Source organism: Mirounga angustirostris, unplaced genomic scaffold (assembly GCF_029215605.1).
Source record: "Mirounga angustirostris isolate CCGP_5_RB_7025 unplaced genomic scaffold, mMirAng1.0.hap1 SCAF_1, whole genome shotgun sequence".
NCBI classification, from domain to species: Eukaryota; Metazoa; Chordata; class Mammalia; order Carnivora; family Phocidae; genus Mirounga; species Mirounga angustirostris.
Window position 1 is genome coordinate 149,265,427 of NW_026991709.1, and position 13,045 is coordinate 149,278,471.

General features: G+C 41.1%; 1 protein-coding gene across 2 annotated transcripts in view; it reads right to left on the bottom strand.

The window, feature by feature from the left end:
- Positions 1-209: 209 nt before the first annotated feature.
- Positions 210-13,045, bottom strand: part of OXSR1 (oxidative stress responsive kinase 1) — a 93,651-nt gene continuing 80,815 nt past the window's right edge. For both annotated transcript variants that reach the window (XM_064590091.1, XM_064590093.1), the window contains 6 exons: positions 11,836-11,982; positions 10,418-10,482; positions 5,744-5,796; positions 4,204-4,272; positions 3,294-3,358; positions 210-2,877 (listed from right to left, as the gene is read on the bottom strand). In XM_064590091.1, coding sequence (XP_064446161.1) covers positions 2,803-2,877; positions 3,294-3,358; positions 4,204-4,272; positions 5,744-5,796; positions 10,418-10,482; positions 11,836-11,982 — 474 coding nt within the window. In that variant the 3' untranslated portion in view covers positions 210-2,802. The remainder of the gene's footprint in view (positions 2,878-3,293; positions 3,359-4,203; positions 4,273-5,743; positions 5,797-10,417; positions 10,483-11,835; positions 11,983-13,045) is intronic.

Consider the following 13,045-nt stretch of genomic DNA (forward strand, 5'->3'; position numbering starts at 1 on the left):
TCTCTCCCTTTTGGGATTTCAGTTTCCCCACTTGTACAATGGTTTTAAGCTGTTCTAGATAATATGTAGATCAATACACATATTTTTTAGTTTATGTGCACTTTGGCTTTTCTCCATTTGTGTGAAAAATTTAGTAGTGACTCCTTGACCCACTCCTTACTGTTCCCCACCACCAAGCACTGAAGTAAAGAATCCTTACACCTCCACAGACAATTTACTCTTTATTGATTAAAAATGAAGGAAACATGCAGCAAAATACAGTCAAAAAAAGGGAGGGGGAAGGTCAAATATTTTACATCTTCCATAATCTAGCATACGTCATAAGGAGGAACCTCCATTTATTGATACACGATTATTCTATCCTCAGATTATTAAATAGTATCAGCTGGCTCTAGGATTTGGTTCAAAACTTAAGTGAAAAACCCAAACAAATCCATTAGTCATTTAGAGTAAGACCGTACATTTCACAAATAGCACTGGCACATGTTACCTTGTGCTAAATCAGTCCCTACCCCCAGGGACCAAGGGATCCTGGAGACCTAGAGACAGAGGTGCACCCTGAACCACTGCTCCTGGAAAGGAGCAAGGTTGCTTGCTAGGTCACATGCTGTCCAACCTGGGAAGTTTCTGTTCACGTATTCTCTCAGCATCGCTGCAAAAGTCAGCAAAGGGAGTCCACCATACATCATGCAGAAGAAGTAACAATGTCCTGGGGCTTAGTGTCTGGCTCCTAATACCCAGCAGGGCAAAAAATGAACTGAAAAGAAAGAGAAAGCCCCAACCCACTTCTATTGGCTGCCTGTCCCACTGCAGTTTAAAAGTCATGGCTGGCTGGGGAAACTGAACAGGGGAATAGGCTGCTGCTCACCTCCAGCCTGGGCTCCAGACCACTTCCAAACACAATGCTAGAACAGAGTGAGGCCACCACCCCCTTGGATTTATCAGTAAGTAGATGATGATGGCTTGCTTGAAACCAAAATACAGACTCAAAGGTAAGCCACTAGCCTTGTGCCAAAGAGGACACTATCTCTTTTTCATGTTATTCTCATGCCCCCTAAAAAAAAAAAAAAAGGCAAAGAAAAGAAAAAGAAAAGCTAAATATTTTTCCAGCAAGCTAATCAATCTTCTTTTCCGTCTCTAGGCTTGGCAGTCTCCCACTTTTTACCAATCCTGCTGGGACCCTGGACTTTGGTATCTGATCCTCTCATCCACTTTCCTCCCAACGGCCACCCCAAACCCATCCCCTCCTTCTCCCCAACATCCACTCCTTTCCCAGTATGCCTTTGCACCCAGGGCAGGGGAAGAAAGCCCATGACTAAAACAACAAGCTCAGAACGAAACAAGGGCTGTAACAACTCAGTTGTGGGGAAAGCTTCCAGAGATACTCCAAGAGAAAACTAGGTGAAGCAATCTTGTTATTCACAGACCAACAGTGCTGGAAAGGGCTCGAGTGATTCTGTAAGAGGCAGCTTTCCCCTTTCCGTGGGGCCAAAGCCCATCTTTGTGTGTTATTTTAAGGCCAGATTAAGTGTCCCTTTCTTATACAAAAACTGTTAGGGCTACTTGCAGTTAGACAGAGGCTGACTGTGAAACAGTAGGAAAAAATCAGCCCCACCAATTACTCACATTGCATTGAGTGCTCTTTTTTAAACCTAAAGAATAATTTATATTATTACTATAGAAAAGCAAATGAACACTGTCTACTCATAAATCCTAAAAATCACGGCACATGTGGTTTCACTTTCCATCCTGGGTCAGGTTCAGCGCACAGAAGTGTGGACCCCCTCCAAAGGGTCAGTGCAGGAGAGGGGCAGAAGGCAGGCCTCGCTGGCCTGGTGAGTCTCCTTTATTGCTGTAGAAAGCTCAGCCTTGCATTTCTTCATGACGTGGAGGCCAGGCAAATTTTCATGGGAGGATTGAGGAGCAGTTTTTCTTCAACTGAATTTTTTAAGATTTGAAAATAAATACTTCCACAATGATATGAGTTATGATTTTTCCTGTTCAAAACCACTGCTGGGGAAATTCACTTTTACAAGCCATTACTTGATGTTTTCGCTAAAAACAGTCCAAAGTTCTACGTTGAAGGATCTGATGGCTGAATTTCGACTACAGTCAGATGTTTTGCACCAGCTGAAGTTAAGGCTAGCAACCCTTTCTGGAGGGAGTGATGAAGAGGGGTGCCTGAGAGCAGCTTCAGCAAAACGCTTAGAAATATGAACAAAACAAGAACACAGTTTAGGCTGCCTCTTTCTGAGGCTGTGCTTTTTCCTAACAAAGGTTGCTAGAATTCACATCAGATTAAAAAAAAAAAAAATCACTAAATTAAATTCTCTGGGCTCCAGATAAACAATCAATTTTTAATTGCTACTTCAGTGGTAAAGAGATAACCCAAGATGTCCACATCCCGTCAGGTGTGGGAGAACAGGCAGGATGAGGAAGCCCAATATAGCTGCTACTTTCCACCCAGCGCCATCATTGGAGTAAGGCAAGATGAACTGACAGATCTCCCTCCTGAGCCTTGAGGCACAGTCCCCTTCCCAGATGGAGGAAGATAGGGGACATGTGCAGTAAGTTTACTAACGGAACTCTTTAATGGGATGCTGGCCACTGGTGATCCAACTTTTCTTTCCCTGTGGGAAAAAGGGGGAATGATGGCAGGAAGAACATAAAGAAAGACCTCTAAAGCTCCTAGCCGGGAGGTTTGTTGCTGGGTTCTTTGGCAGTAGTGGGTTTAGGCCAACAGAAGCAACAGAGATACGCATGTGTGGAATCTCCTTAGGCCGCCTCTTCCAGGGCTGTGGTTTAGCTGATGCTGAGCTGGGCAAATCCTATTAGTTTACCATCATCAGGAATATCCGAGCCTTCGACACCAGATGCCTAAGAACCAAACAAAATAAGAAGCTGTGGTTATCTGTAAACAAAATTGCAGGTAGCAATTAAAACTGATATAAGGACTGTGGGAAGGAAGACAGTGGAGTACAGGTCCCTGGAATACATATAGGATGCAGATGAAGGTGTCTCTTCCAGAAAAGGTGGGGTCTGGGGCCAATGGTGGAGTCAGAGTGGCTAACAGTCTCTCTTAAGAAGAGTCAAGGGCCTGGGGTAGGAGGTTTCCTGGGAGGGAGACCAGAGGGAGGCCACTCAAAAGGAGACATTGGCCTAAGGCCTTGGGGAAGCTAAATGAACACAATCCACCACAGTTTAATATCCTCATCACTCAGGGAATATAGAAGCTGGTCTGCAGAGGCTGCTGCTGTGTAAGGACAGTTTAATAAAGAGGAAGAGATGAGTACCAGTTTGAAAGTGACAGATCGATTTGACTGAGGTTCTTCCACAATTTTCTGCAAATTTGCTGCCACTGTAATCATACAAACAGAAAGTAATGAGAAGCTAAGTAAATCCACTTTCTACCATATTTTAAAAACTTAGGTAGCTCAGAATCTTCTATGTTCAACCAAAATGGAAGCAGAGATATAAATCACTCTCCAAACAAAAGTCACCTTTTAAACTCAACTCTAAGTAGCACAAGTAAATCTTGAATCATGGGCAAAATAACTTTCTTTAAGATGCTGTATTAAGTGGGGCAAGACACACAGGTGAAAGAGGAAGGATTTGCTTACTCATGGGCCAGAAAGCCCTAGACTGGGAGTTGGCAAACTCTGGCCTGCAGCCTGTTTCTAGTCTGGCTGTGGGCTAAGAATGGTTTAAAGAAGATGGAGACAGTGCATGGCCCATAAAGTCTAAACTATTTACTAACTGGTCCTTTACAGAAACACTTTGCTGACTGGCCCTAGACAATGGTCTTTGCCTTCAATAACATGTACACATGCGCCGACTGTGCCTTTTCTTACTTTCTGCTAATTCTAGACATAAACCTCTAATGAGTTTTGCTTACCTCTTTCTTAGCTCTATAAGGGCAGAGTTTCACCCTCCAAAACGACCTAAGTTTACTTTAACTCGTAACTTACATCATCAATTCTACTACAGTCTCCCAGCTTTCACTTACTATCACTGGAAATCACAAAGTGAACTCAGAAATGAGATTTTCTTTTTTGTGAGGAACTGTCCCCAATACCTGTATTTCAGCAATATCAAGACCATTCCAAGACCCATGAGACCCGCTCAATGGAATCAAAGCCTGTTTTCTAGGTCCTAAATACAGACAGAGATACCAGGTCACAGGGCAGAGCACAAAGTAGTTACCTATTACTAAATCCCTTCCATCGACCAGGCCAGCAGAAATGAGTTCCTGAGAGACACCCTCTGCTGTATCTGCAAGAAAAAAAAAAAGAAGGTGCCCCATTTCTTGTGCATGCATGTCACTGCTAACTCTAAGAGCGGATGTTGGCACTGCCAAGCCCAAGCTAGCGGCTAAATTCACAGAACCAAGGAGGCACGTGGGGTCTTCCTCCCACACAAAGGTTTCTCCTACCACTGGGCTGATCTCAAGTGGGCGATTCTCTTGGTTCTAGCTAGAGGGCAGAATCTTTACCACCAGATGGCCAGTATCAACTCATGGTAGAGATAACTCGCAGCCAACAGTGATGCTGCAGAGGGAAGTCCCATTCTGAGGGCAGCCCTGGCCCCAAGCCCCATCAGCTCTGAGATGTGATGATGTGTGTGCAACATCTCCAGGGCTCGTACAATGGAATGATTTCTTTTCAAGTACATCTTGAAAGAACAAATTGTAATCTCTTCTCTTTGGAGATCACACCCCAAGTTTTTTGCTAGTCATTTTTTTTTTTTATTCTGGTGGGCTTTTCTTCATATCTAGTGATTTCAGGTCATACAATCTGATCAATGTTTGTAACAGAAACAAAAAGACAAGGACACAGCATCCCTAATTGATCTCATCTCCAACAGACTCAGTGCTGCTGCTTCCTGAGGGCTGAATACTGAGCCCCTGAGAGGAACAGGAGGACCTCTGGGTAGTGGGTGGGCACACATTTGTGCTGATGACCAGTGACTTGAATTAGTTCCTTAAGATGGGACTCTTCCTGGTTTTAAACAGTGAAACGGATACACCTATGCACACCTGCATCTGTTCTCTTTCATACTTAGTTGCTGATGATACCCAGACAGCAGGAAGAATGAGCATGGCACACAGGATAAATGTGCTGGCTGCTGGCCACCTCCCAAATCTGAACCCTTGAGTAACAAAGGCAAGGAAGAAACAAGCGTCATCCCAGGGAGAAGTTCATGGCCAGAAACTATGCCTGACAGGACTCAGCTTCAGCCTGGGGAGAGAGAAGCCTGGAAGCCTTGTTTCTTCTTTACTGTCATGGAGAAGGACAACCGTGTTCAGTAACGAGAACGAGGACTCTGCACCCTGACAAGTGTGGATATGAACTCCAGCTGCACCTCTTCCCAGCTATGTGAACGACAAGTTACCTCCCCTCTCTCTAAGCCTTGATTTCATCATCTATGCAATAGGAACGATAATCTTCCTTAGAAGGCTGTTCTGAGAATTTAATGAGATAGAAAGCTTAGCACAATGCCTGGGCTACTATAGTAGGCAGCAAATTAGAGCTACATTACTGTTTGTATTATACTAGGTTTTATAAATGAGGTTAGTAGTAAATAAACTAAATTTTTATTTTATTCATATGCCACCCAAACTCTTTAAACCAGGAACATTTTCATCATCTTTTAAAAGCAAAATATATCTAAAGGACAAAAACATCACATTTCATTAAATAATAAATTAGAAGTTATTTTGTTTTCAATGTTTTTGATGCCTCACCTCTCCCAGGAGTAAACTCAAATCGAATATCATTTAGCTCTTTTTTTGAATTCCTATAAAAGAAAACAGAATGTGTAAAATAAACTTCTGGATTTATGCATACTGACTCTGCCAACATATAACACGGAAGCTGTGCCTCAAGAAACACCATTTTATTCCCAAAGATCCTATGATCTATCCTAATGAGCTCACACTGCTAGGCTCGGAGCAAACTGCTCAGAGTGACCATCTAACTGTCCTACAACCCTTTTAATTTATGTCCTCCATTAATCAATATTAAAACCTCCTGCTAACAGGTGAAAGAGATTAAGAGTATACTTATTGTGAGGAGTACTGAGTAATGCATAGAACTGCTGAATCATTATACTGTACACCTAAAACTAATATAGCACTGTACTTTAATCATACTGTAAATAAATAAATGGGGGAAAAAAACCACCCAAGCACAAAGTACGAAAAAAACAAAACCAAACCAAAAAAACCCTCATGATTTTGAGAGGTTTTTTTTTTTTTGAAGATTTTATTTATTTATTTGACAGAGAGAGAGACAGCGAGAGAGAGAACACAAGCAGGGGGAGTGGGAGAGGGAGAAGCAGGCTTCCCGCTGAGCAGGGAGCCCGAAGCGGGGACCGATCCCAGGACACGGGCTCAGCCGTTAGGCGTCTGCCTTCGGCTCAGGTCATGATCCCAGGGTCCTGGGATCGAGCCCCGCATCGGGCTCCCTGCTCAGCGGGAAGCCTGCTTCTCCGTCTCCCACTCCCCCTGCTTGTGTTCCCTCTCTTGCTGTCTCTCTCTGTCAAATAAATAAATAAAATCTTCAAAAAAAAAAAGACCGAGCCACTCAGGCGCCCTGAGGAGATTCTTATATACCTACTCCCAACCTTAATCCCACTAAGATATCACATAAACTAACAGGAAAATATATGTGCACAGAAAGGTATAATTAAAATGATACGGATGAAAGGGTTAGTATCCAAAATAATACAAAGAACTTACACAACTCAACACCAAAACCCCCCAAATAATCCAATTAAAAAATGGGCAAAAGACATAAACAGACATTTTTCCAAAGAAAACATCCAGATGGCCAATAGACACATGAAAAGATGCTCAACATCACTCATCATCAGGGAAATCCAAATCAAAAGCATAATGAGGTATCACCTCACTATTGTCAAAATGGTTAGAATCAACAACAAAAGAAACAACATGTGTTGGCGAGGATGTGGAGAAATAGAACCCTGTGTACTAATGGTGGGAATGCAAACTGGTGCAGCCACTGTGGAAAACAGCGTGGAAGTTCCTCAAAAAGTTAAAAATAGAACTACCATATGATCCAGTAATTACACTACTGGGTATTTACCCAAAGAATAGAAACACACACCGGGCGCCTGGGTGGCTCAGTTGGTTAAGCAACTGCCTTCAGCTCAGGTCATGATCCCAGGGCCCTGGGATCGAGTCCCGCATCGGGCTACCTGCTCTGCAGGGAGCCTGCTTCTCCCTCTCCCACTCCCCCTGCTTGTGTTCCCTCTCTCGCTGTGTCTCTCTCTGTCAAATAAATAAATAAAATCTTAAAAAAAAAAAAAAAAAGAATAGAAACACACTGACTGAAAGGAATACATGTACCCCTATGTTTACTGTTGCTTTATTTACAATAGCCAAGGTATGGAAGCAACCCAAGTGTCCATGGATAGATGAATGGATAAAGAAGATGTGGTATATATATATATACAATGGAATACTGCTCAGCCATAAAAAAAGAATGAAATCTTGCCATCTGCAACAACATGAATGGATCTAGAGAGTATAATGCTAAGGGAAATAAGTCAGTCAGAGAAGGACAAATACCATATGATTTCACTCATATGTGGAATTTAAGAAACAAAACAAATGAACAAAGGGAAAAAAAGAGACAAACCAAAAAACACTCTTAACTATACACACTGATGGTTACCAGAGGGGAGGGTGGGTAGGGGGATAGGTGAAATAGTGGATGGGGATTAAGAGTACACTTATCATGAGCACTGAGTAATATATACAGAATTGTTGAGTCACTATATTATATACCTGAAACTAACACTATATATTAACTGGAATTAAATTAAATTATTTTAATACTGGAATTAAAATGTAAAAAAAAATGTGTGGCAGCATTAAAAAAAAAAAATGATACAGGATGCCCTTTTCCTCCTCACTCCCACCCCTAGGCCCCCTATGCCTAGAAGAGTGCCTTGCCCACCACAGGTGATCAGTCTTAGCAGACTCACAAAATGAAATACATGATGCTTCTCCAAATTCCACAGGAGTTCAGGGGATGAGGGGGAATGAAGAGAAGACGAGAAAAGGAGTTGGACCCATACTGGCAGCAGAGTTAATCCACGGCTCCAGATATTTAAACTTGTGACTGGTAAGGGATAGTTAGAGTGATCACTCAGCAAACCATATACTGAGTTTAACCAGGCTCCCTGGAGGTTCCGGTTAAAGGTGGAACATATAGAATATTATGTGTAAAGGCAGACATGCTTGATCACTAAGGACCCAAATCTACTTTATCTAAACAATGCAGAGGGCTTAGGTCTACCTGACAGATACTTGAGGATGTTACTTAAGTTGTGTTTAGAATGTAGCTACCCATCTCTAACACAACCTGCCCCCAAATGATTTTCCCCTTTGCACTGCCTTCTCTTTGCACCTGTATACAGATTTATACTTCTGCATGTGTACCACTTGAAATGTCTTTACCTATGCCAAGTACGTAATACAAATCAGCTTCCAAACTAGACTTGATTAACAAGTGAGGCATTTTATTTGCTCTTTACTCGGTATCCTGCCACAATACCAACAGGGTGATATATAGTCTGCTTGATACATAATTGTTCAATCCATTCTTTCTGAAAGCTGAATAGAATGAAGATCGAATGTTCAGCATCATTTTAATGATTTAACTGGCAAGCTAAGCACAAATGCCTTCAAAGACAACAAGACACTAAGCTGGACTAAATATGTCTACCATTTTTTCAAGTTGTTTCACCTCAAAATCTTCATCAGTGTGAGTGAGAACGTAGCCTCTTCTTCCATAAACAAGTCTGGAACATGGCCCATTAAGAAACCACCCTCTCAAAAAGCTAGCTACATCACTTACTAGTATCTTCTCTACCTTCCTGAAGCACATGTCAAATATAATTTTTATACTATTAGCTGCTATAAGATTTCAAAAAAATGTTTTTAAAAGAGACAAGTGGGGGGCGCCTGGGTGGCTCAGCCGGTTAAGCGGCTGCCTTCGGCTCAGGTCATGATCCCAGGGTCCTGGGATCGAGCCCCGCATCGGGCTCCCTGCTCAGCGGGGAGCCTGCTTCTCCCTCTCCCTGTCTCTCTGCCTACTTGTTTTCTCTCTCTGTCAGATAAATAAATAAAATCTTTAAAAAAAAAAAAAAGACAAGTGGTATTCTTTTTGCACAATCAAAATTGGACAAGATTATCAAGACACTCTAATGAGTTCAAAACTATTTGAGATGAGACTAGGTATACTGAGTAGGCTTTTGTAAAGGAAAGGGAACCAAATCTGCTTTCTTCACATTTATGGCACAGTTTCATTGTTCCCAGTGGTAGAATCAAAACATTCTCCAAACAGGTCTTGCTACTTCTATTTCTAATTATGGTAATACTGAGAAGATGACTAGGAATTCATATGTGGGAAGAGGAATGAGTCCATGGTAATTTAATGAAACTTTAAAAAATGTTAGTAATAGTTAAAGAAGGTCTGAGTTGTCTCAGGTGATATTTTTAGTTTTACAAATAGAACGACACCCAATTAGAACAATACGACGGCCACTGCTCATCTAACAAGAAAGCTCTGCTAATCCAAATACCTGCAAAAGGAGAGGGTTAGAATGAACAGACTGCCACCTATGGCACTTCCTGTGAGCCATCTGTCAGAGCCTGTCTGTAAGACTGCACCAAGAACCACTGACTCAGAACACCTGCTGGCAAACAGAGGAAGAGACCAAATATATCCTTAGAGGGTTTTCCTTTCCTCTTTTAAGAACAGGCCTTAATATGATCTATCACAATCAGAAAGCACTCCACTCTTGGGTCAGTTGATTTCAGAGTCCATGATATATGGTCAAAATTACAAGCCTAATCTTCAGATAAGTCAACCAGTGCTGTTCCCCTAAAAACTGTTCCTCAATTATAGACCATACTCAATTACAGAACCTAAACTAACTGCATTGAAAAAACCATTAATGGAAAAACAGCTAAGAGAATGTGTGTGTTAGTTAACGTCCAGGTCCTTGCAATGTTACTACTACTTCTTTTTTTTTTTTTTTTTTTAAGATTTTATTTATTTATTTTTGGGGGGGGGCGGGGAGGGACAGAGGAGAGAGAATGTTAAGCAGACTCCACACTGACCGTGGAGCCCAACATGGGGCTCGATCCCACAACCCTGAGACGAAACCAAGAGTGGGACGCTCAACCGACTATGCCACCCAGGCACCCTGTTGCTATTACTTCTGAGGGAAACAGTACCTCTGCAACGCCTAGCACTTGATACTGGAGGGCACACAATCTTATCCAGTTACTCTCAGGCACAGACTATTAGAAAAAAGAGTCACTTTCAAAGAGAAAAGAGCATATTTACAGTATTCAGAAAACAAACAGAAGATGTTTAGTTACCTTAATCTGAGTACTAGGCTGATTGGGATCTTGGTTTCTTGTGAGCCTGCTCCTGAAGGCAGAGCCTAAAAAGCATTGAAAGGTATAAAGTCAATGTCTGGACTACTAAGCATAAAGGTGACTAATGGTCATCAGCAGAGGAAATGTCCACGGCAGCAATTTCCTTCAGCTCTCGGTGAGGCCAAACCCAGATCAGTTGCTGGGACATTCCCTGCTGTGGTAGGACATGCACTCTGAGGCAGCAACAAGAGCTGAATGTCAGCCTGAGTCAAGCACAATAAAAGAGAATTCTCAAACCCACATGAAATTCCAAACATAGCCACATGTATATTTTGTATTATTCAGATCCCTCTTTCCCTCTACAAAGTGTGAAAGACACTACACTATTTACACTCTACAAGGATGAAAGACACTAAAGCCAGGTTTTTCCCTTTAAAAAAATCTGCCAGTGTATCATACAGCAATATACAAGGTAGGATCTAAACTGGCTGCCCCTTAGGAATCCACCCAGCCTAAGATTCCAGGTCTTTTAATGGGCAAACTAATCCTCTCTCAGTTGTGAGCTATCCCTTGCTTACTAGAGAATATGTATTCTATTTAAGTTCTTTATAAAGTGAATCCAATCTTTCTATCAGTTTTCATAAGACAACTGGATCTTTTTGGATATAATGGAAAGAAATGGAAAGCTTGGGTTCAATGAAAGGATTACACAAAGGCAGAACTCTAACTGGAAGCTCTCAGAACTTCCATCTTTATCTCTTTCAGTCTAAAATGTTAGATTAAAAAAATGAAGTCTCTAACATTTAATAAATGAACAGACTCTGGAAACCTCACTCCAACCATGGAGCATAAGGTCATGCACGTTTTGCACACAGTATTTGGAGTTTCCTGAGGGAAGACAGGGAGCGATTCACAGTGGGGCCCTCCTTCTCTCCTTCCCTCAACTGCTTTCAATGTATGAGGATTTAATGACCTCTGTGACTGATGATGTGCATTCACAGATTATATCACTTCAATAAAATCAACCCTCACAAAATTGACAAATCTTAAAAAAGAGTAATACAAGAAAATCATGGATTGAGATGTATTAATAATACAAGCATAAGTGAATGAAAAGGAAACAGAACTGCTAACAATCCTAGTGTCAAGATGAACTCTGTCAGCTGCAGACATAATAATGATCTCATAAAAAGCCGATGAGAAATTATCCCCCAAATTTCTGATATTTGGAATGTTTCCATCATTAACTTATTTTGCTGCTTAAAAACCTGTGTGATCCTTGAAAAGTTCTCTTACCTGCACACACTGATAACTGTGAAAACAGAATTTCTAACTTGTTTTAAAATCTACCACAACATCAACTTCTGCTTTCTTCATCTACTTAGAAGGCCGGCCATTGAAGTGCACTCCTGTTTTACCTGAGCTGTTTTTGCTGGCTCTGCAGGGGGTGGGGGAGAGATTTGAGTTGGCTGTGCAGGCATGTGCCCAGCTGGCTGAGGTAGATGAGCAGAAATCTGTTCTGGAACTTGGAGTAAAGTACCCACGGGATCAGTTGTTGGAAATAGCTGTAACAAAAACATACACACAGTGCTGCTTTAGTTGAGTGAAAAGGAGGCAGGTCTACTGATGGGCAAGCAGAGCCTCCCAGGGTGACATTTTCAAAGTAGTTTTGGTGTAGTGTACTGCTACACCTCCACCTCTCTTGAATACATCTATTTCAAGTGGAAGTGAAATATTTCTACTAGGCTTTTATTGTTTATAACAACTTTTTTGAGGTGTAATTCATATTCTACTAAATTCACAATTCAATGATTTCTAGAAAATTTATACTTGTGCAAACACCACTACAATCTAGTTTTAGAACATTTTTATCAACTCAGAAAGTTCTCTTGTGCCCATTTACATTTAATTCCTGCTCCCACGCCCAGCCCTAGGCGACCACTGATGTACTTTTGGTCCCCATCAGTTTGCCTTTTCTGAATCTTTCATATAAACAAAATGCATGCACTCTGTTGTTGGCTTGTTTAACTTAGCAGTGTTTTGAGGTTCAGCCATATTATAGCCCATAGTTTGCTTTTTTCCCTTCAGAGTAACATTTCATTGTATCATATTTATTTCTAACTACATCTATTCCCTTTGCCCAATAAACAATAAAACAGCACCTCCAAGACACAGATTTAAGTATTAATACTAAATTACAGAAGCTACATTTTTTTAGGTCTGGGAGCCTTCCATTGCTTAAAAAGAAAGACAACTGACCAGGGATTCACTAACATATCTGAAATGCTTTTCAAAACAGATGTGAAGCTTTACAACCAACACAGACATTATATATATTATTTTGCATGTTTGAAATATTTTATAAATTTTAATTATGTAATGCGGGGAGAAAAGACTGATGTTGAGTAGAAAATCAAGTTAAACATATTCAAAATTACAAGTTGGTGAAAAAATCCTAAAATTAGCTACAATTTAGAGTTGAAAGAGAAAAAACTGAAAGGGCAACAAGAGAGGTCTAACAGCTGATATTATAAAAACAAAATCAAGAGACAAAAGTGGTACAATTTTGTGTTCATTTAGCTTCATAAAGAGGAAATTAAAAGTAACTCTGGTTCTGGATTTTGGCAG